General features: G+C 49.5%; 1 protein-coding gene across 13 annotated transcripts in view; it reads right to left on the reverse strand.

The window, feature by feature from the left end:
- LOC103307271 (zinc finger protein OZF-like) overlaps positions 1–24,632 on the reverse strand; it is a 95,144-nt gene that overhangs the window by 53,004 nt on the left and 17,508 nt on the right. For 2 of the 13 annotated variants that reach the window (XM_065569369.1, XM_065569372.1), the window contains exons 2-3: positions 14,214–14,296; positions 3,618–3,744 (exon numbers count right to left, since the gene is read on the reverse strand). The exons of 2 other annotated variants lie outside the window; for them this stretch is intronic. In XM_065569369.1, coding sequence (XP_065425441.1) covers positions 3,618–3,744; positions 14,214–14,237 — 151 coding nt within the window. In that variant the 5' untranslated portion in view covers positions 14,238–14,296. Of the gene's footprint in view, positions 1–1,944; positions 3,588–3,617; positions 3,745–12,938; positions 14,161–14,213; positions 14,297–16,577; positions 16,873–17,437; positions 17,579–24,632 lie in introns of those variants that run through there. 9 more of the 13 variants (XM_065569367.1, XM_065569365.1, XM_065569366.1 and 6 more) reach the window with 8 other exon arrangements.

A 24,632-nucleotide genomic window follows, 5' to 3' on the forward strand; every position in this document is an offset into this window, starting at 1 on the left:
TTGCTAGGGTAGAAAATTTCTCCAACGATCGTGCACGCGGCGTGTGCACACTTAATTGGAATCGATATGAGCAAGCACTCGAAGAACTGTGAAATGCCCTGGCTTTTAAACAGTCCTTGGGAGGTGCCCCTTGAGTGCACTAGGCCTCCAAGGGGTCCCATTCTTCCACAAGGATAGGCGATGTAGCTTCAGCACCTGAGACTGAGCCTCTGGCTTCAACACTCCTATTTCAACCTGTGAGCTCTGCCAGCAGGTCCAGCTGAACGACACTCCTGGTCAGAGACTGTTCCTCAGTCAATGCGCAGAGCAGACTTTTAAAACATAGCAGAGCTTATTAGTCAACTGAGCATTGGAAAGTCCTTAGATTAGGACAGAGAAGCAAAGAAGACAATATAGTCCATATTGGCCAATGCCCTGGAGCCCTGCTGCTGTAAAAAATACTTTGGTTTCCTTTCACTGTGACTGTCCATATGTCTTCGCTCCAGTAGAGCTTCCTGTGTCTGCGAGCCCAGTTCTTCCTGCTCCCAAAAGCATAACGAGTCCATGTATGCTTCACTCAGCCAAGCAGATATCCTCCCATGGACAGGTAATAATTATTCCTTTGTCTCTGTCAGGTATTCCATCGATGTAGGTTGGTCCCAGCCAGACCTTAATGATCTATTCATAACACCCCATGACAGCTACGTGAGAAAACACCTCATGTCTCCTGCTCTTTATAATCATAGCAATACCAATCACAGAGGGAAACTGAGGTGTGTATTGGCATCATACAAGTATCACCAAAATTCCCACCTCTATCACACACACACACACACACACACACTCACACACACACACACACACACATACTGCTCACAGTCCTTGGAGAGAGAGCAAAGCACAGGAGCTGGAGCTTATTCCAGTGAACACAGTGGAGGACAAGCTGCAATCCTCACACCTTAGTCAAAAAGGAGAGGCATGTGGGTCCTCACCCATAGAGAGGGGCTGGCTAGAGGCCTGATGCTTGAGAGGGCATTCCTTGAGCAGACTGTGGAGGCAGGTCAAAGGCTCAGCTACCCCAGAACTGTGACATCGCAAAAGCACATTTGGGGAAATTAGGAAATCTAGTGACTCGGGTGTAATGGGAGGGAGAATTAAACTCCCCCAGTGTGTGGAGCAGGCTGGGGAATTAAACACTAAAATTCAGGAACAACAGCCTCTAATACTTTCAGAAAAAGACAATGTAAGAAACAAGAACTGGGCCACGCAACCTAGGAGGGACAGGCTCAAAGATCCAAGGAGCCTGGAGGGCAGACAGCTTGTGGCTGCTGCAGATGGGGGACAAGACTCTCTACAAACTCTCACTCCTGCTGACCCCAACCTGATTTTATGATCTATGACCTAGTCTCATGTCTTGTGGGCAATTTTATACACGCTAGAGGTAAAATGTCATTATCAGAGTAAAAAGAACAGGAGTACCTGTGGCACCTTAGAGACTAACAAATTTATTAAAGCATAAGCTTTCGTGGACTACAGCCCACTTCTTCGGATGCATTATCAGAGTATTGCTTATTAGCTTGGAACATGCATGGAGGGACAAGCCGGTGATCATATATAAATGGGTTATTAAGGGCAGGTACTACACTACAGCCGGGATCAAAGCTCTGAGATCAATCCACCAGTGGTCGATGTAGCAGGTCTAGTAAAGACCCACCAAATCGACTACAGATCTCTCTGCAGTCGAACCCTATACTCTACCCTGATGAGAAGAGTAAGGTAAGTAGACCCTGTGGTAACTCTACCTAAGGTACATCGACTCCAGCTACGTTATTCATGTAGCTGGAGTTGTGCAGCATAGGTTGAATTATCGCAGTAGTGTAGACATAGCCTTACCTTGCTACAATAAAGGGTCTTATATTAGGTTAAGGCTCTGTGGGAGTAGGTATGCTGAAGTCTGGGATTTACCTGAATAGGCCTAAGGAGAAAATTCCAGGTCAGATATTTTGCACCCCAATTTTGAGAGACTAACGAGGAACCACAAACACATGCAATACGCCACAGGATTCTGAAAGAAGGAAGTTTGGGGCAGGTTTCAGCAATTAGGTTGCTATGAAGTATCTCAGCAGTTGGACCGCATTCATATATTGGAATTATTAATAAATAAGTGATGTAAATCATGAGTCTTGATGCTTAATTATGGACTTCTCAATGGTTTGGGGCAGCTATTGACATTATTGTAATCAGAGTAAAGGAGCAGATATGGTATATAGCCATCCTATTACCATAAGAAAGCGGATAAAATACCTCTCCTAGTTAGCATTTTTTCATTTTGTCACGTCCCCGAGACAGTGTAAACTGAAGCAGGGCCTCCCTTCTGATGGTCTCCCTTGCCCCTCCATTTTTGTTTCCAATGGTGTCCATAATTTGTAAGTATGCATAGTGCAAGACCCTCTTTATTGTACTTACCTTAATAGTTATATATATTGATTTTTGCCTATGATTTCAATTATAATTGTCTGTATTAAATCAAGTTCTGTATTTCACCAAATTTCATCTCCTCCATTAACTTTGATTAGCCTTGTACAAGGACAAGTTGTACTCCAATACATAATCTTATAGGTGTAAAAATCGTACAGGCTACACTACCACCCTGTGACATCAAGAACAAAGTGCCCATTTGTGCCTGGGTAGGGGCCCTGGTATGGGAGGGAGGAATGCTGCAAGGACTCAGGATCGGTGGCCTGGGTCGCTGTGCATAGAGATGGGGAGGTTATATGAGGAGAGGGGTAATGAGTGAGAGAGGGAGGTCAAGAGTTAAAATAATAATAATATTTGGAGGGGAATATGTACAATTAAGTGAAACTGAACAGAAATAAAACTGGAGTGTAGGCTCTAAAGCAACAACGCTTGGATAGGGATTCGGGGTTAAAGGTCTGGGATCCCCCAAGCTCTAGATCCCCAAACCTCTCCTCCCTCCCTCCCACATACCCACCCAGCCCACTTCCTGGGTGCCCTTCCACCACACTCCTCTCTACTTCGTCCCATTACTCTCAGCTGGCACCACCTCCCGGCACCTTAGGAACTTCTCGTGTTCCCTCCTCATCTCTCACTACCTCATCCCTCCCTGCTGCTTCTTAGCTCTAATCCTATACACACCCTCCCTATGCCCTGGCAACCCAGAATTATCTACTCCCCCGCTTCTCCTCCCCTCCCACAGCTCTCTTCTCCCTTCACCTGTGGGGTCCTGAATGTCAACATTATACGCTCTCCTATCAAAAGAGGAGGTCATCTGATTATCACACAAGCCATGCATGAGTCCTACACTATTTACTTAATTTAGAATTCTACAGGCAGCATATTTTCCTCTTAAAATGAGGAAAAGGCATGAAAGTTACAGTTATTAATGTAGATATTAATGTATCCAATAACGATACATTAAATGCAATTTTAAAATGGCCGATAACACCAAAAAGGCACATGTCCAAAAATTATACTTGTGGGTGGGAGATAAGGCAAAAAAAGGGGGACAAGGAAACTTGTCAAAACTTGTATGATGAATAAAGGTATAAAGTTATTACTACTCAGGTTCTTTAGAGACCCCACAGCTTCTAAAAAACGGAGGGGACGGGAATCCTTACCCAGTAAGACCACCGTCTCATAGTTCTCCTGCATAACATCCCTGTAGAAGGCTCTCTGAGTGGGGTGCAGCAGAGCCCACTCTTCCCTTGTGAAATACACAGCCACCTCCTCGAAAGTCACCAGCCCCTGAAAGAGCAAGAGGCCAACACTCAGTACCTGCTGCCCCACTCACAACCCCACTATTCACAGAACAGCAGCACCAGGTGAATCGAAGCTCTGGGAGGCACATGTTAACAGAGTCCCACCCCACCTTGCCTAGAGCAGCCAGGAGGCATCAGAGGGTAGGAAGAGAGAACCTTTGTGTCTCCCAGCTGACAGACGGAGGCAGGGTCTTCACATTTATCACATACCTACTAGCCAGAGATTGATATAGGAGATGGGGCTGTCTCTGGACCCTGCTGGTGGCTCCCTGCTAGGAATCCCAACACTCTTCAAATAAAATATATGGAAGAAAGGGGAAGTCAATAGTAAAGAATATAAGTTAGAAGGTCAGAATTGTAGAAAATGGGTAAGGGAAGCTATCAGAAATCAATGATCAATCAATGACAATAAGAAGGAAGTTTTTAAAAGTATATTAAGTACAACATTAATCCTAACAATGGTAGTGGTAAATTACTAGATGGAAAAAGACGGTTACTCACCGTTGTAACTGTTGTTCTTCGATATGTGTTGCTCATATCCATTCCATTAGGTGTGCGCGCGCCGCGTGCACCATCGTCGGAAAATTTTCTACCCTAGCAACACCGGCGGGTCGGCTGTGGAGCCCCCTAGTGTGGCGCCTTCATGGCGCTGAATATATACCCCAGCCGACCCGGCGCCCCCTCAGTTCCTTCTTGCCGGCTACTCCGACAGTGGGGAAGGGGGGCGGGTTTGGAATGGATATGAGCAACACATCTCGAAGAACAACAGTTACAACGGTGAGTAACCGTCTTTTCTTCTTCGAGTGCTTGCTCATATCCATTCCATTAGGTGACTCCCAAGCCCAACTTAGGTGGTGGGGTCGGAGTGAGACATTGCTGTGTGCAAAACCGCTGATCCGAAGGCAGCATCGTCCCTGGACTGCTGCACTAGTGCATAGTGAGCTGTAAACGTGTGGACTGATGACCAAACCGCCGCTCTACAAATGTCCTGGATCGGAACTTGCGCCAGGAAAGCAGTCGAGGAAGCTTGGGCCCTTGTGGAGTGAGCGGTGAGGTGCGGAGCTGAGACACCTGCCAGGTCATAGCAAGTCCGGATGCAAGACGTAATCCAAGAGGATAGGCGTTGTGAGGAGACCGGTGAGCCTTTCATTCGGTCGGCCACTGCAACGAAGAGTTGCGTCGTCTTTCTAAAGTGCCTTGTGCGGTCAATATAGAAAGCCAGGGCCCTGCGTACGTCCAGAGAATGCAAACGTTGATCCTGGCGAGTAGCATGTGGTTTAGGATGAAAGACCGGGAGAAATATATCCTGGTTGATATGAAAAGGAGAAACCACCTTAGGGAGAAAGGCAGGATGTGGACGAAGCTGCACTTTATCCTTATGGAAAACTGTGTAAGGGGGCTCGGATGTAAGCGCCCTGAGTTCAGAAACGCGCCTTGCTGAGGTGATGGCTACGAGGAAGGCTGTCTTCCAGGATAGGTACAAAAGTGAACAGGTGGCCAGTGGCTCGAATGGAGGACCTGTGAGCTTGGAGAGAACCAGGTTGAGGTCCCACGTCGGAACGGGCTGACGTTGTTGTGGGTACATCCGGTCTAAGCCCTTGAGGAATCTAACAACCATCGGGTTAGAGAATACCGAGGACGTGAGTTCTCCTGGGTGAAAGGCTGATATAGCGGCCAGGTGAACTCTAATTGAAGATATCGCCAACCCTTGCTGTTTTAGGGAGAGGAGATATTCCAAAATGAGAGGAATAGGTGCCTGTAACGGGGACGTGGTTCGTTGTTCGCACCAACAGGAGAACCGCTTCCACTTGGCCAAGTATGTGGTCCGTGTTGAGGGCTTCCTACTGCTCAGCAGAATCTGTTGGACAGAGTGCGAGCATTGTTGCTCTGCCTGGGTGAACCATGGAGCAGCCACGCCGTGAGGTGGAGTGATTGCAGGTCGGGGTGACGCAGGCGGCCGTGGTCCTGAGAGATGAGATCCGGACATAATGGAAGCGGGATCGGTGTCTGAACCGAGAGTTCCAACAGTGTGGTGTACCAATGTTGTCTCGGCCACGCTGGGGCGACCAGAATTACCTGTGCCTGGTCTCTGCGTAATTTGAGCAGTACCTTGTGGACCAGAGGAAACGGAGGGAAGGCATAAAACAGGTGGTCTTTCCAGGGAAGGAGAAACGCATCCGAGAGGGAGCCCGGAGCTCGACCTTGGAGGTAGCAGAACACGTGGCACTTCCTGTTGTCTCGAGATGCAAACAGGTCTATCTGGGAAAACCCCCACTTCTGGAAAACGGAATGTATGATGTCCGGACGGATAGACCACTCGTGCGTCTGAAAGGACCTGCTGAGTCTGTCCGCTAAAGTGTTCTGGACTCCAGGGAGGAACGATGCCGTGAGATGGATTGAGTGGGCGATGCAGAAGTCCCACAGGCGAATGGCCTCTTGGCACAGAATTGACGAACGTGCTCCTCCTTGCTTGTTGATGTAAAACATGGCCGTGGTGTTGTCGATAAGAACTAACACACAGCGGCCACGTAGGAGGTTGCGAAATGCCTGGCACGCCAGGCGCACCGCCATCAGTTCCCGAACATTGATGTGCAGGGCTAGCTGGGGTGCAGTCCACAGGCCCTGGGTATGGTGTTCGTTGAGATGGGCGCCCCAACCCAGAGATGAAGCGTCTGTGACCAGGTGCAGAGAGGGTTGTGGGGCGTGAAATGGCATCCCCTCGCAAACCACATTGTGATCTAGCCACCAGGTGAGGGAGGTCAGGACCGAGTTCGGGACCGTGACCACCATGTTCAGGCTGTCCCGATGTGGGCGGTATATTGATGACACCCAGGTCTGGAGTGGGCGAAGCCGAAGTCTGGCGTGCCTGGTTACGTACGTGCAGGAAGCCATGTGACCCAGCAGGGTAAGGCACGACCTCACCGTGGTAGTTGGGAAGGCCTTGAGCCCTTGAATGAGGCTCGTGATGGTGCAAAAGCGGTTGTCTGGCAGGATGGCTTGTGCACGTCTGGAGTCTAGAACTGCGCCGATGAATTCTATTCTCTGGGTAGGTTCTAGAGTGGATTTGTCCTTGTTGAGTAGGATGCCCAACTCGTTGAATGTGTGCACTATTATGTGGACGTGAGCTCGAACTTGCTCTTTGGTGCGACCGCGTACCAGCCAGTCGTCTAGGTACGGGAACACCTGTATCCCTTGCCGACGAAGGTACGCTGCCACGACAGCCATACATTTCGTGAACACTCTTGGGGCCGAAGATAAGCCGAAGGGAAGGACTGCAAATTGGTAGTGCACCTTGCTTACCACGAATCGCAGGAAGCGTCTGTGAGGCGGGTAGATTGCAATATGAAAGTATGCGTCTTTCATGTCAAGGGCGGCGAACCAGTCTCCAGGATCGAGGGAAGGGATAATGGCCCCCAAAGAGACCATGCGGAACTTCAACTTTACTACGAATTTGTTGAGTCCGCGCAAGTCCAAGATGGGTCGCAGACCTCCTTTGGACTTGGGAATGAGGAAGTAACGGGAATAAAATCTCCTGCCCCTTAACTCCACTGGAACCTCCTCTATGGCCCCCATAGCAAGGAGCGTGGAAACTTCCTGTATAAGAAGTTGCTCGTGAGAAGGGTCCCTGAAGAGGGACGGGGAAGGGGGGGAGGAGGGGGGGGATTGAAGAAAACTGGATAGCGTATCCCCTGTCCACCGTGCGAAGGACCCAACGGTCCGAAGTTATAAGGGACCAAGCACGGTGGAAATGGGAAAGGCGATCCCGAAAGGAGGGGGCTGGATCCTGGGGGATGACTGGGGCGCCGTCCTCGACCGCACCTTCAAAAGTTCTGCCTGGGGCCTGAAGGTAGTCTAGGTGGCCCCTGGTTCTGACCGGGTTGAGGGCCGGTCCACCTTCTTGTACCACCTCGCCCTCGCCTCCGGGCCGAGTCCTGTCTCTGACGAGGTGGGGGGGGGGGTAGAAGCGCTGAGGCTGAGGCTGAGGCCTAAATGGCCTGCGCTGAGGGCCCGCAACATGCATCCCCAGGGAACGCATGATTGTCCTGGAGTCCTTGAGGCTCTGTAGGCGAGAGTCCGTCTTCTCCGAGAACAACCCCTGTCCTTCGAAGGGCAGATCCTGCAGGGTTTGCTGCAGTTCCTGAGGCAAACCCGAAACCTGGAGCCAGGTGTGACGTTGTGCAGTCTATATGGTTTTATAAAAACTTGATAATAAGTCAATATAATGTAACTGAGATAGTTTTAGAGAAAATACGGTAATAAGTGAATGTAAGTAACTGGGATATGCCTCACGCAAAAGGTCTCTTGTAAGGTATCATTACAAAGCTTATAATCTACTAAGTGTGATCATCTGATTTGTATAAATGTACCACTCTTGTATCTAAAACTAGAAATATAAAATGTAACTCTGAGGGCCTATTGTAATTGTGTAAAGTGTGGACCATTAATGATGGTTTGGAATCTTGATGACTCCCATTGTCTGCAGATGGCTGTATTTACCTGTGAGTCTTCCTGTATATGTGTGTGCTGGCAAGTGAGTAATGAAGTCTTGCAGTGACATGTGATCATGTCACCTGAACTGGAATCCATCTTTAACCTGGTGCTTTTCCAGTGAGGGGGGGTGGAAACCCAGAGAGACAAAGAGTTCCCGCCTTATGCAAAAGATATATAAAGGGGGGAAGAGAACAGAGAAGGAGAAGCCATCATGAAGAATCCCCTAGCTACCACCTGAGCTGCAACAAGAGCTGTACCAGGGGAAAGAATTGTGCCCAGGCCTGGAAGGTGTCCAGTCTGAGAAAAACTTACTGAAACATCTCTGAGGGTGAGATTATCTGTATTTAGTTTGATTAGGCATAGATTTGCGCATTTTATTTTATTTTGCTTGGTGACTTACTTTGTTCTGTCTGTTACTACTTTGAACCACTTAGATCCTACTGTCTGTATTTAATAAAATCACTTTTTATTTAGTAATTTACTCAGAGTATGTATTAATACCTGGGGGAGCAAACAACTGTGCATATCTCTCTATCAGTGTTATAGAGGGCGAACAATTTATGAGTTTGCCCTGCATAAGCTTTATACAGGGTAAAACGGATTTATCTGGGTTTAGACCCCATTGGGAGTTGGGCATCTGAGTGCTAAAGACAAGCACGCTACTGCGAGCTGTTTTCAGGTAAACTTGCAGCTTTGGGACAAGTGATTCAGACCCTGGGTCTGTGTCTGGAGCCAGACAGGAGTGTCTGGCTCAGCAAGACAGGGTGCTGGAGTCCTGAGCTGGCAGGGAAAACAGAAGCAGGGGTAGTCTTTGCACATTGGGTGGCAGTTCCCAAGGGGGTTTCTGTGATCCAACCCGTCACACCAGGAGACCCTCCGCATAGCGATACCTGAGGCCAGGGTTCTCGCAGCAGAGTCCGCTATGTCCAAGGAGGCCTGTAAGGAGGTCCGAGCCACCTTCTTACCCTCCTCTACCAGGGCTCCAAACTCCTCCCTGGACTCTTGGGGAACCAATTCCTTGAACTTCCCCATAGAGTTCCAGGAGTTAAAGTTGTAGCGGCTCAAGAGCGCCTGCTGGTTAGCCGCTCTAAGTTGCAGCCCTCCGGCTGAATAAACTTTACGGCCAAACAAATCGAGGCGCTTAGCCTCCTTCGATTTGGGCGCTGCGGCCTGCTGACCGTGGCGCTCCCTTGCGTTCACTGATGCCACCACCAGTGAACACGGCTGGGGGTGGGTATACAAGTACCCGTAGTCTTTGGAAGGAACAAAGTATTTCCTTTCCACCCCTCTCGCTGTGGGCGGGATAGAGGCAGGAGTTTGCCATATCGTAGTTGCATTTGCTTGTATCGTGCGGATCAGGGGTAACGCCACCCTCGATGGGGCATCCGCTGCGAGGATATTCACGATGGGGTCCTGCACCTCCACTATCTCCTCCGCCTGCAGGTCCATATTACGGGCCACCCTACGCAGGAGATCCTGGTGAGCCCGAAGATCTATTGGAGGTGGACCTGGGCACGATGTGCCCGCCACTGCCTCATCCGGAGAGGAAGAGGAAGATGCCTCCGGTGGTACAGGATCCAAGGGAGGGTCCTGGTCTCCCTGCTCCTGGGCCGGAGCATCACCTGCGCTTGGGTCCAGGACATCAGGTGGTGCGGACACGGAAGCCTCCATGCCCCCTGGCGGAGGCCGAGAGATGGTGGACTCCGGGGCCCTTCTAACGGAGTGGCCCGAGCGAGAGGTCGAAGCTATTGGAGCCCCTTGCGCCTGATGGTACGCCCACGGGGTCCAGAACGACCAGTGAGATGGGCCATGAGTATGGTCCTCTGTTATCTCCTGCCAATGGCCCAAGTCCTGTTCCTCGGCTTGCCCCTGAGGGGGGTATGCCGATCTCGCTCCACAGGCGGACGCGGCTCTACCCCCGGCACTGGGGGAGCCGGCGTCTTCGGCACGGAGGTCCCCGTCTTATGGGATTTTTTATGCCCCGGGGATAATGACCGGCACCGAGGCACTTGTTGTGCTTGCGGTGCCGACGAGGTCCGGTGCCGGGGAGGCTTGTCCGACGCCACTCGCGTGGTCGGCATGGCCGGTGCCGCCGGGGCACTGCGCACCGAGGTGCTAGGTGCCGGGGCCTGACTCGTTGATGGAGCGTCCGGACTAAGTGCCGCCTCCATAAGGAGTTGCCGGAGCCGAAAGTCCCGCTCCTTCTTGGTCCTTGGTCTGAAGGCCTTACAGATCTTGCACTTATCTGTTTGATGGGACTCTCCCAGGCACTTCAGACAGGAGTTGTGCGGGTCGCTCGTGGGCATAGGCTTAGCGCAGGAGGCGCACTGCTTGAAGCCGGGAGCGTTGGGCATGAGCCCGGCCCCGCGGCCGGGGGAGAAAGGGGGAGACAACCCCCTTAATCCCCTGAATTATTATAACAACTAGAACAAATGAACAATTTTTTAAAAACTATTTAACTATAAACAACTAGAACTATAACTATAACTGTGAATAACTAACTAAGCTAGGGAGAGTGGAGAACAGCTATGCCGCGCTCCACAGTTCCAACGACCGTCAGGGGCGGTAAGAAGGAACTGAGGGGGCGCCGGGTCGGCTGGGGTATATATTCAGCGCCATGAAGGCGCCACTCTAGGGGGCTCCACAGCCGACCCGCCGGTGTTGCTAGGGTAGAAAATTTTCCGACGATCGTGCACGCGGCGCGCGCACACCTAATGGAATGGATATGAGCAAGCACTCGAAGAAGAATGGTAGAATTATCAAAAATAATGCAGAAGAGGTAAAAGTGTTCAATAAATATTTCTCTCCTGGATTTGGAGAAAAACAGATGATGTAACTATTATCATAAGATGTTGACGCCGACAGCCTTTCCATTCCAACAGTAACTCACGACAACCTTAAACACCATCTATTAAAGTTAGATGTGTTTAAATCAGTGGGTCCAGATAACAAGAGTTTTGAAAGAGCTGGTGGAGGAGCATGATGGACTGTTAGTGTTGATTTTAATTAGGACTTGGAACCCTGGGGAAATTCCATAAGACAGGAATAAAGCTAATGCTGTGCCAATATTTGAAAAGTGTAAAAGAGATGACCTATCTAATTACAAGAGTGTTAGTCTGAAATTGATACTGGGCAAGAGAATGGAGCAGCCGATACTGAATTTCATTAATAAAGAATTAAGGGGGGGGTGACAGGGCAGCCCCGCCCCACACTATCCCCGGCAGCGCCAGACAAGTAGCTCTGTTGGCGGAAGTCCCGCCCTGCTCATACTGAGCATGCTCCAAATGCTCAGGGAGTATAAAAAGAGGGAACTCAGCTCAGTCTGGGCTGGTGGCTGCAGGAGAAGCACGTATAGGGAGAGCTCCGGCCAAGGACCAGAACGCACTATTGAAGCTACCGGGAACCGAGGCCTCTCCAGGGTGGTGCGAAGCCCCACTGCGGGAGGAACCAGAGGAGGCAACAGACCCCGAGATTCACGGAGAACCAGGACACCTGTGGGAGACTCCAACGGAAGCGACCCAGGTGGAGTGACGGACTGGTATCTCGACCCCGGTAAGCCTCAAAGTGTTTCGGTAGGACCCCCCCGCTGAGTCAGTAACAACGCCATACTGCCCTGTGACGAGGGCTAATTACCAGGGACTCTGGCCACTAGGCTGTGCTGCCCTGTGACGAGGGCTGATTTCCGGGAGTCTGGCCACTAGGCCGTGCTGCCCTGTGACGCAGGGGTTAAACCCTCACAGGGGGTAATATAATTAGTACCCATTAACAAAGGTTTAGACACAATAGATCCTATCAAACTAATTGGATATCCTTATTGGATGAGATCAAAAGTTTGGTTGCAGCTAATAGTACTGATGTAATATACCTAGACTTCTGTAAGGCATATGAGTTGGTTCAGCACAATATTTTGACTAGAAAACTAGAAAGATACAAAATACACATGGCATACATTAAATAGATTAAAAACTGTGATTTTAAATGGGGAACCATGGTCGAGTGGATTTCTTGCTAGCGGGTTCCCGCAAGGATTGGTTCTTGGCCCTGTGCCATTCTTATCAATGACCTAGAAGAGAATATAAAATCATCACTGATAAGGTTTGCAGTTGCCACAAAGATTGGGGGTGGTGGTAACTAATAAAGTGTCAGTAGATTCAGGCTCCAGCACTGGGAGTCTGGGAAGTTTTCCCAGCCCTGGCTGGGGGGTTATTTCCTGTTCCACAAAGAGGGGAAGTTCCATTCCCAACTCCTGTGCCTTGAAATTAAGACCTATCTCACACTACACCCCATATTCAGCATAGTAGTAGGATTATAATATGATTAGGGCATAATTATGAGGTATTTTGTGCAAGATACGTCATGTGCAGGGTCATTGGAAAAGTTATAATTTCCTGAATAGGATTATTCTATTTGTGTGCATGGATCATGTTTGTATCTGAAGTTATGGATATTGACTATGTATCTGTATTTCAAGTGTGCTTACTCTGGGTAACACCCACAACTAGCCTTTCAGGTACAACAATGAAGAAGTCAGAAAGTGCTGATGGCTCATCAACAAAGACAATGGACCGTGGAAGAGCTTCCCCTTCCTGTGAATGCTCCAGCCAGCCTATGAGTCATGGCTACTATGACTCAGGAGGGCATGCTAGGTCATGTGACCAGACCACATGACACTGAACTCCATTTAGGTACCTGTATTTTTCCACAAACTGGACTGGGAACTGAGTTTGGAACAAAGGGTTTCTACCATATGGAAAAGCTACATAAGGTGGGGTGTGACATCATCTCTTGGCCTCATTCCTCAGACACGAGAACTCCTGGAAGCACCTGAGGAACAAAGACTAAACTGGGGGATGTGCTTGTGGACTGCTTCAATCATCAGTCAGGGTGAGAAACTGCTCATTCAAATTCTATGCAGCTAGTAAAGGGGCGGGAAAACTTTTTGACCTGAGCGTCGCATCGGGTTTTGGAAATGGTATGGAGGGCCGGTTAGGATTCAGGAGGCCTGGGGCAAAGCAATTTCGAGGGCCCCTTCCACAAAAATAAGTTGCAATACTATAGAATACTATATTCTTGTGGGGGCTCCCGCAGGGCCCGGGGCAAACTGCCCCACTTGCCCCCTCTCTGAGTGGCCCTGCCACCCTCCCTGACCCCTATCCGCACCCCCACCTCCTGACCACCATCCCGAACTCCCCTGCCCTCTATACAACCCCTCCGCTTCCTGCCCTCTTACCATTCCTGGAGCACCGGTGGCTGGCAGCACTACAGCCACATACCACGCAGCACCGGTTCAGGCTGGGCTCTGCAGTGGCACTGCCCCAGGAGCTCGCAGCCCCACCGCCCAGAGCATTGTGCCAGTGGTGGGGCAAGCTGTGGCTGCCGCGGAGGGGGAAGAGGAGGGGAGGGACCAGGAGCTCAGGGGCTGGGCAGGAGGGTCCTGTGGGCTGGATGTGGTCTGCGGGCAATAATTTACCCACCTCTTATCTAGTATGCTAGGCTCAGTTTGAGTTTCTGGTTATTTGCCAAGTAATCTGCTTTGATCTATTTGCTATCACTTATCGCTGGGAAATTGGTGGTTGTTTTCTGTCTGTCCTTGAGTGGCTTAGGTAAAGCACTCAGGTAGCTTAACTGAGTGTATGGCGCCACCTGCTGTCCTGTTGGGTGATAAGAAGGCCTGGAGAGGCTGGCTGAATCTCCAGCAAAGCAGTGTGAGAAGGGCCAGCCCAGGCTCAGGGTTAGAGGGCACAGCGGTTCCCAGAAGCCCCCCAGACTGCACACCGGGGTGACAACCCATTACACCCAAGATTGAACAAGTCTCAGCAAGTTTGTCACGTCCTGTCCCCTCCCTTTCTCCACCCTAGATAGTTCCTATCTCCCACCTCCTCTAGCAGCACCCACCCTCCTATGCCTTTACTGCTCCTCTCTCTCCAAGCAGAACCCATCACCAGCTCCCTGATAATCCCTTACCTGAGCCAGCTCCATTGCAGTCATTTCCTTCCCCCTGGGAGGAGGGGATGATCTGGAGCGAAACGTGGACGTTATTCTGTAGCCTGCCAGGGAGAGAAGGCCAATTTGTGAGAATTCAGATGGGGCTTTTGTCCATTCCACAAGCCGATTCCTCCCCCAGATTTTTCCCTGCTAATGGACATTCTAGGTTCTGCCACACTGCGAAGCAGAGTGACCTTATTCCAGTACATGCCTAGCCCACTCCCACCAGGGTGTAACCCTCTGACACATGGTGAAACCCTCCCAGTGGCAATCTCTCTCTGTTACACTTGTCGGGAAAAAGAACTAGGTAGCCTTTTTAATGACAGCCAGAGTAAAACCGAAGGCCCAAATTCAGGCCCTCTGACAAAAGCTGACTGCACAGACGGCCTTTACATAAAACAGTACAGGCCAGAACCTGAACAAAGTTAAGCTGTGCAATTCTCTGCCAAATAGGGTCATGGGCTATGATCTGAGGAGGAAGGGGAGGAAGTCACGTGAAAGGCCTTAGCAATGTGATAACCGCTTATAGATAAAAAGACATGATAACTGCTTGCTGATGAAACATAGTAACGGCTTATATGAAGCAATTGCTTCTAGTAAAGGCCAACTCCTCCAGCTACCTTCCACCAGCCAATCATATATCATCTTTGGGCATCCTGTAATAAACCCCCAGTCCCCCCCGGGAAAACAATATATACCCTGACAAAAAACAACACCCCCGCTGGTGCCAAGTACCATCCATGTCAAAACCACCAAGAAACCCCCCACCCAATAGGCACACAATTCTCGTAAATAATGAGGAAGCTACCGGGGAAAAAGGGACAGACCCCTACTCTTATTTTCGCATAAATGATGTATTATTTGTTCTATGCTTGTGGTTTGATAGAATAAAGCAGCCTGCGAGCTGCTGCTAGGTATGACAGTTTTCGGACTGTTACCCCAACGCGTTGGTACGTATTGCAATAAAGTGGCCTCAGGCTTGAGTCTGTGAACTAAAATCAATGCGTGGGTGACTTTTTCCACGACAATTTGGGGACTCATTCGGGATCACTCGATATCTCTCCGGGCAGGAGGACCGCAGGCCGCTTCCACACTGACCCCAGGTGCCAGGTAAGATACCATTGTCTCTATTTGGGCTTCGGTGGGAAGTTGCCTGTAGGCTCTGGCTCGGGGTGGGTACGCTGTGATCTGAACTTTGCTAAAACAGACTCAATTGACTGATGATTGCTCTGCTGGCACACTTACTTGGCAGGCTGCTGTTTAATCTCTTGCATCATGCTGCGCTATCTCTATCATTGTTTACTTAGGCTATAAGCCTGGGGGGGCGTTGGGAACTGTCTGTTTTGTGTTATGTGTACACGAGGGTCTTAGACCCAACGGTTTCCTTGGGACAGCCTCGGTGAAATTACTGGGACATCCGTTTGGCAGTTAAACACTTTTAGAGTGCCAACCCAGTATAAAAACAAGTTTCAGACGACGATTATTCAGGCAGGAACAGAGGGTGAATAGGCTGGGTGGTCTCCCCAGGACATAAAGGAAACCGTCACTGATTCCAGGGTGGCTGCTGCAACTCGGGTGGAAAGGCCCGAGGACTAGGGATAGACAAACTGACAGGGAAGCATTTGATGCTTTCTACCTACGTACGGGCATAGCTCACTGTCCTATTAAGGGAGGAGCTGTGCAAGGACAGCGTGAGGAAGTGTAGATTAAGATTTCTGATCCCGATGAGAACGGGGAAGTCGTTTGGCCCCCCTGAGGACAGGGAATTTGTTTATTATGTGATGAGACCCGGCGAGAACAAGGAGTACGCCAAGCTCCTGTGCTTTGCTTTTATAGCTTCCTACTTTGTGTTAGTCAGCTGCTTCGTGTGGCTCGGCCTTCGGGGACTGGTCCCCCTGGAGGACGATTGATCAGCTGCTGGGTGACCCTGGGAAAAGGTGGATCCTACAGTGGGTGGGGCAGAAATCCAAGGAATCCCTGGATCCCTACTGTGAAGTAAGCTGGGCATCCAGGGAGTCCCGGAGCAGCCGAGAGGGGTTGGCAGGGTTCCCACCAGCAATAGGCTGGCAGTGTGACAGAATGCCATAATGAAGTCCCGAATTAGATGTGCTGTGTGATTGTGGCCCGTAAGGTGATCCCACCCGTTTCCCTTGAAGTGCTGAGGAGCCCCTCCTTGCTCGGAGAGCAGGGAGCCCCGGGAAATCGCCCACGTACTCCTAGGAAGTAGAGTAACCCATCCTGTTCTCTTGAAGGCGGGCCCGTGCTCTCTGATGGGGGAGGGGTGTGCGGGGACTGCGCCTTTCCTGACCTTTCTGTGTGGTTGACCTACGACCAAAACCTTACCCCAGATCTTCCTTTTGAAGTTTGCAGATCTTCCTTTTGGAGCCGTGGACTCCCTCCCCTTGCTCGGAGAGAGGGGAAGTCCCTGGAAATCGCCCACCGTACCGGATGCAATAGGGTATCCTACCCCGTTCCTTTAAAAGATGGGCCGGTGCTCTTTGCTGGAAGGGGGGTGTGCGAAGACCTCCCTTATAAATCCTCCCCATTGGTGTGAATGTTGAGGAGTTGGCCTCCCCTGGAAAAGGAGGCTTGGGGAGTTGGCCTCGCCTGTAAAGGAGGCTTGAGGAGATGGCCTCGCCTGTAAAAGAGACCGAGGCTTACCGCAGTGTTCTAGTGGCTAGGATTTAGAGAAATATTGCTTTTAATAGTCAGGAAGTGTTTTTTTTCTAGCAAATTGCTTCATTAAGTACTTAACCCTCACTCACGGAAAAAGAGGGGGGGGGTTGCATTGTCCAGATCTAATTCACTATATGGATATAGAATTAAGGTGAATCAGGCCTTTCGGGTCATCCCCGGCTGGGGTGCCTCATCTGGTACCGACAGAGGCACTACAGGTCTGCCGGGCTTGATGTAGAGCCCTGGGGGGGGAGGGGGAAAGGGGAGATCCACTCGTTGTTTACGAGTGACTGGTTCTGCTTGTTTATCTGCTCACCTGTGCCTCAGTGAGAGAACTCTGATTGTGCCATCTCTGGCCGGATCGCTACGCCCGGCACTGACAGAGGCACTGCAAGTATGTCGGGCTTGGGGTGGGGCCGGGTGAAGGGAAAAGAATCGCCATTCCTTGTTTATGAGCGGCTGGGTCTGCTTAATTGATTTAACGCCATAATATTCACTGAACAGTTAGGCAATACGGGGTTTATCACCATAATACTGTCTTGTTTGATCGTTTAGGGAGTGTTGAGGCAAAGCCATCTGACCATGGGAACCTCACAGTCCAAGCAGGTCCCAGCACCGGAAAACGATACTCCGGACACGTATATGTATTCCAACTATGGGCCCCTGACCTGCAAAATTTTAAAGGAGTGGAATTGGAACACAAGGGATAATCCAAGTTTGCAGTTCCTGGAGGAAGGGACTTTTGATTTTAAAAACATTTTGCACCTTTGGGGCGCCTTATTAGTTTACAAGGCAAATCAAACCCAGTAGGATGCATTTTTTAATTGGTATGGGGAAATGGAAAAGCGACGTTGAGAGTCCATTCAACGAAGTCTAAATAACTCCCATGAGAAGGTTAAGGCCCAATTAGAAGAAGCAAAAAAACAACTGAAGGAAGTTCAATCTAAACCCTTAACTCCCCTGCCTGCCCCTTCTTTCCCCGTTAGACAAATACCCTCAGCTCCTCGGGCCCCGACGGTAACCCCTCCCTTTAACCAACCCCCAAAGATTTTTATTTGGATCATGGGAGACCGCCTAGGCAAGCCCGGGTACCCCAGGGGCAACCAGAGCGGGAGCAGCCACAGCAAGTTCCCCACTGTGGAGGGGCGGGCTTCGAGGATGAGGACGAGGCGAGCAGACAGCAGCCCGCTCCCTCTTCCCCCACGGAATCTATAATGCCCTTAGTATCCTCTCCAAGTTCCCCATTTGGGGAATTGGAGAAATGTATGCACCGCATCTTCGACCAGGCAGACCAGTTGGCTGAGATGCTGCGCATATCTCCTGGCCCAGCCTACCATACTAGGCAGCAAGTGGCCCGCTGGGACAAATTAAAAGGGGGGGGGAAGAAGTCCGCCCCAGTAAATTTGGAGAAATGGAGGAGGATATGTTAGGAGATGTAAGTAAGGCTCGAAGGGAGCTTGTACGGAAGCTCAAAACCAGCCCAGATGGGAAAATTGGGACCTCCCATGAGGTAAGAAATTTTCCCTTAAGACAACTCCCTGCACTGGACGGTGGGGTAACGGAGGTCCATACCCCTTGGAGCCCAAAAGATATGTGCACTCTGGGCCTTAAATTCCCAAAAATTTGGGATGACCCTCTCCACTTTAAAGAGGAGTTGGAGGTTGTTATAAATTGTTATAATCCCACTATGGGAGACCTAGACCAATTCCTGAGAAGCGTAATGCCCAGGGAAACACAGAGGCATCTTTGTGAAACAATGGAGTGGATAGACAAAGTGGAGCCAGATAGAGAACAATTAACGAGATGAGGGGAAAATTGTTAGAAGCCATTCTTAAGGCCTGCCCAACAAAGGCCGATTGGACTAAAATAAATACTTGCAAACAAAGTAACCTTTGTTATAAACCTGCTGATTATTTGGACCGGTTAAAATTGGTCTTTGAAAAATACTCGGGCATTAATAACACTGAAACCCAAGCAGAGCAAGCTATCGTGGCTGTTTTTGTCCAGGGTCTCCGCCCAAAAATTAGTGAACAATTACCCCTGGGTCTAGTGGGTTGGGAAGGAAAGGGTTTAAAGGAAATCCTAGCTGCAGCCCAACATTATTACCACCAAAGCGAGAAAAAAAGGGAAGAAGCGGAGACCCACCTAATGGCTCTCCAAATCAATAATTTAAACCCCAAGATACAAGGAAAGGAAATCGTACAATGGGAAGGAACCCAATTGACCCTATAGGTATGGGGAAGGAAACACCAGGGGAGAAATACCCTTTGCGGCTATGACACGAACAGGTGGAGCCACCGGACGCCCGCCAGCCTTTTACTGCTATGGATGTGGAGAGGAGGGACACATCAAAAGGGCCTGCCCCCATCGAAATCGATGGGACTAGAGAGAGCAAGGAAGGGCCCACGCCGCACAGTGGGAGGGCCCGTTGGCTGCACCCCAACCACCCGCACAGGTGGACTATAGATAGGACAGCCATGAGACCTTATGTGACCTTATTGCCCCAGTTATCCCCTTGGATCTATCTGGCCCTTATGTTACCTGCACCATTAACAAAACCCTGGTAAAGTGCTTAGTGGACATCGGAGCTTCTCGGTCCACACTGCGAGTGGAGGAATTCCCCTCCCTTCCCTTATCTGGGGAAGTTATTAACGTAGTGGGGGTCGGTAGTGTCCCTATCCCCCATCCTGTGTCAACCCCATTGTTGATATCAATAGGCCCTTTGACAAAACAACATTTTCCTCAGCCCTTGTTCCCCCGTCAACCTCCTGGGAAGGGATCTGTTATGTAAATTAAACTGTTCTATCTTCTGTACTCCTAAAGGGGTGTTCCTGGAGGCTCCAGAGGCAGCACAGCACAAGGTCTTGGGGGTCCTGAAGGCACACTCCCCCGACAAAACAACAGGCCCAGATCTCTCCCCGGTTCAAAAGGAAATATTGGCCCAAGTTCCCCCAGCTTTGTGGGAGGAACATCCAAATCAAGTGGGCTGTATAGAATCGGCACAGCCTGTCAAAATTCGGTTAGACCTGACTAAGCCCCTTCCCAGAATCCCACAATACCCTCCCCTGCAGCTTTAGAAAGGGATCAGGCCAGTTTTGGTCTCCCTGATTCAACAGGGGGTTATTGTTCAAACTAGTAGTGAATGTAATACCCCAATCCTACCTGTCCGAAAACCGGGTACAGGGAAATGGCGTTTTGTTCAGGACCTGAGAGCTGTAAATGCAGTAGTGCACCCCCTGTTCCCGGTTGTGCCCAACCCTGCAACCATTCTCTCGTGCATCCCCCCCTCTGCTACCTACTTCACAGTAGTAGATTTATGCTCAGCCTTTTTCTCCAGCCCCATTCACCCAGAAAGCCAGTATCTGTTTGCCTTTACTTTTCAGGGCCTGCAGTATACCTGGACCAGACTGCCACAAGGTTACACGGAATCGCCTACCATTTTCTCCCAGATTCTCAGGAAGGACCTGGAGAATGTTACGCTTCCTAAAGGGTCCATGTTTTAGTACAATATGTGGACAATCTCCTGATAGCCTCTCCAACGTTAGAGGCTTGTCAGGCAGATTCTCTCATCCTGCTGCAGGCTCTGGCAGAAAGGGGACATAAAGCTTCCAAATCAAAGCTGCAACTCTGTCTTCCCTGAGTCCACTACTTAGGGCACAATTTGACCGCAGGAGAGAGACACTTGTTCACAATACAATTAAAGCACTACTACAGGTTCCCAGACCCGCTACTAAAAAGCAACTGCGTGGCTTTCTTGGAATGGCAGGCTATTGCTGGCAATGGATAGCTGAATACGCCTCTATTGCCAAGCTTTTACATAACCTAACCCACAAGGATGTGCCGGAATCCCTCCCCTGGACCCAAACAGCTGAAACCGCTTTCAAAACTCTTAAAGAACAATTGGCATACCCGATTACTCTAAAACCTTCACCCTCTTTTGTCAGGAGAAGGATGGAATAGTACCGGGGGTGTTGACTCAGGAACATGGGGACTCCCAATGGCCTGTCGCTTATTATAGCGCCCCTCTAGACCGGGGGTGTTGCTTCTAAATGCTCCTAATGTGACCCTAGCTCGTTGCCCTGTTCTCAACCTGGCTTCTCTACTCCCAACTGTTTGGGATGGGGAGCCGCATGACTCCCAAGCGGTGACTGCTGAATTATGCTCTCCCCGAGTAGATTTAAAAGAGACCCCTTTACCTAACCCTGAACTAGTATATTTTATTGATGGGTCCTGTTTAAGGGACCCCAAGGGTATCCTTGTAGCAGGGTATGCTATATGCTCACCCCACGACTTAGTGGAAGCTCACTCCCTTCCAGGGGTGAACTCGGCCCAAGTCGCTGAGTTGATTGCCCTTACCCGTGCCTCCTCCCTAGTGGAAAAACGGTCCGTTAACATCTACACTGATTCCCGCTATGCCTTCGGGGTAGTGCACGATTATGGGAAACTATGGAAGTACCGAGGGTTCCTCACTTCTGCAGGGACTCCCATCCGAAATGGGTCTTATGTTGATGCATTTCTTACTGCTCTTTTATTCCCTTCTGAAATAGCCATTATAAAATGCGCTGCCCATCAAACTCCTTGTGATGAGGTCACAGAAGGAAATGCTCTGGCTGACGGATCAGCCAAGCAAGCGGCCCTTTCCGGGTCTCCGGCTGAATTTTCTGCCATTTGTTATATAGCCCTAGCTAGCTCCAACCTAGTCCTGACCCTTGTTGACTCATCTTCTCCTGACATGCCCCCAACCCTCATACGAGAGTTGGGGGACATGCAGGAGTCGGCAGAAAAGGTGGAAAAGGACTACGGGAGAACAGTGGGTTGTGAAAAGTCTCCTGACAGCGTATGGCGCACTCCGGATGGCCGCCCGGTAGCACCTAGAGGCTTACTCCCTTACTTGGCCCGCCTGCCCCAGAGGCTAACCCATATAGGGAGCAGGGGAATGATACTATCAATTGAACAGCATTGGTTTGCCCCGCATTTTGCAGTAATGGCCTGACAGTATTGCGACAGCTGCCCGGTGTGCCTTGCTCATAATGTGGGAAAGCCTGTGAAAACCAAGCCTGCAGCCCATCCCTCCCCAGGGGGCCCTTTTGTTAATATACAAATTGACTTTATCAGCATGCCTAAATGTTGCTCGTTCGAATACGTAGTGGTGTATGTAGATTCTCAGGGTGGGTTGAGGCTTACCCCTGTGCCACAGCCGACTCCCTGACAGTGGCAAAGAAACTGCTACATGAATTCATTCCCCAGTTTGGACTGCCCCTTTCTATCAACAGCGATCGGGTACTCATTTCACAGGCCAAGTCATGCAGCAAATCTGCAAGGCACTAAGAATCACTCACCACTTTCACTGCGCTCACCACCTCCAAAGTGCTGGGGCAGTGGAACGGGTAAAAGGGGTGCTAAAACACAAAATTGCTAAAATGTGTTCAGAAACCAACCTTAAGTGGCCCGTCGCTTTACCCCTGGCCCTAATGGAAATGAGGAGCATCCCTGCTCGCAAACATGGTCTTTCCCCCCCATGAAATTTTAAAGGGGCCAATGAGAATACCAGCGGCCCCTCCTATCACACCCAGGTACCTAGATACACAGCTGACAGATGAGAGGGTCCTGGCATATTGTAAAAAACTCATGCAATGTATTAAGTCTTTACACAAACAGGTTCAGTGTGCCTTCCCTGCTCCAGTGGACTCCTCCTGTCATGACTGGCAACCAGGAGAGTGGGTATACGTCAAAAAATATCAATGAACTGCTTGGAACCTCGCTGGAAAGGCCCGTTCCAGATTTTGCTAACCACCCACACTGTTGTCAAGTGCCACAACCTGCCCAACTGGATCCACGCTTCCCAGTGCAAGCGAGTCCAGGCCCCAGTGGACACGAGAATCTCACCTCCACTCCTTGGCCCTGAAGAACTGTGGGAAACTGCGGAGGTGGCCCAAGACCTCTCCCTTAAAAGCCCTCACTACTCATTAAGAGGAAGAAAACAAAAGGCCAAAATAAAGCCTTCTAAAAATCCTGTGGAGAACCAAGCGCCCGCAGGTACAACCAAATAACTATGACAGACCCAGCCGACAGAATTAAGGAGTCTGTTCAAGTCCGAAAATGGCTCATGTCTTCCATTTGGTTTATGTGTGTGACTATGCTATTGCTGCTAATGCTAAACTTTCATGATTCGCTTATTTGCTTTTGGACTTCCGGGTCAACTCCTGCCCCACCCCCACCCCTCGGACTGGCACCCTCTACATCCCAGCCCCAAGCTTCCCGGAGAACCCGAGTCAGCTGATCCTTGGATACCCTGAAGGGAAAGAGGCTGGTTACAACAGAGCACATTAAAAACTTGCCATGGTACCATGTAGAACTGATGAATGAAATTGTTTTTAATTGTTTACTTTATTAATGTAATGTCATAAGTAAAGTTTTATGAATGAAACAATATTCATTCATAAAACCGGTTACCCCAATAACTGGCTAATTAACAGTTAAGATGCTTGTTAAGAGCCACAGTTGTTCAGTCAGCTGCCTTTGTAAATTTCATTATCAATCCAATTCCTGCTTAAATCACTGAGACTTGCACTGTTTCAGTATTGTAATTTCTGTTCACCATTTATTACACTTGCCTACAGTGTAACTTCTGTTCACTGTTTGCCATATTGTAATTCAAACCCCATTTGAAAACGCTTAATCCATTTTGTAAGGGCTTGCTGCAACCTTCATTTTTGCAAACCCTGCTGTAATCTTATTAGTTTAGATGTGTGAATGAGGTTGTCAAGGCTGTATCCCCACTTTGAACTTTAGGGTACAAATATGGGGGCCTGCATGAAAACTTCTAAGCTTAACTACTTGCTTAGGTTTGGTCCGCTGCCACCATCCCAAAGCTAATTTCCTTCCCTGGGTAGCCTTGAGAGACCTTCACCAGTTTTCTGGTGAATACAGATCCAAACCCCTTGGATCTAAAACAAGGAGAAATTAACCATCCCCCCTCTTTCCTCCCACCAACTCCTGGTGAATACAGATCCAACCCCCTTGGATCTAAAAAACAAGGAAAAATCAATCGGGTTCTTAAAAAGAAGGCTTTTAATTAAAGAAAAAGGTAAAAATCATTTCTGTAAAATTGGTATGGAAAATAACTTTACAGGGTAATCAAACTTAAAGAGCTCAGAGGACCTCCCTCTAGCCTTAGGTTTAAAGTATAGCAAACAGAGATAAACACTTTAGTAAAAGGTACATTTACAAGTTGAGAAAACAAAGTAAAACTAAGACCCCTTGCCTGGCTTTTTACTTACAAGTTTGAAATATGAGAGACTTGTTTAGAAAGATGGGGAGAACCTGGATTGATGTCTGGTCCCTCTCAGTACCAAGAGCGAACAAACTTACAAGCAAAAGCCTCCCCTCCCCCCCCAAGATTTGAAAGTATCTTGTCCCTTATTGGTCCTTTGTGTCAGATGCCAGCCAGGTTACGTGAGCTTCTTAACCCTTTACAGGGAAAAGGGTTTTGGAGTTTCTGGCCAGGAGGGAATTTATAGTACTGTACACAGGACAGCTGTTACACCCTTCCCTTTATAGTTATGACATGCCCCCCAAATCACAGATAGTGTTGGACATCCGGTTTCACACTGGCTGTGATTTCTTCCTGGAGCTCTAGGAGAAAACAGAGTTAATAAGACACATATGTCTAAAGGTACACTACTGATTATATAAAAACTAACAATATGTTTCACATTCCAA

This window comes from Chrysemys picta, chromosome 16 (assembly GCF_011386835.1).
Source record: "Chrysemys picta bellii isolate R12L10 chromosome 16, ASM1138683v2, whole genome shotgun sequence".
NCBI classification, from domain to species: Eukaryota; Metazoa; Chordata; order Testudines; family Emydidae; genus Chrysemys; species Chrysemys picta.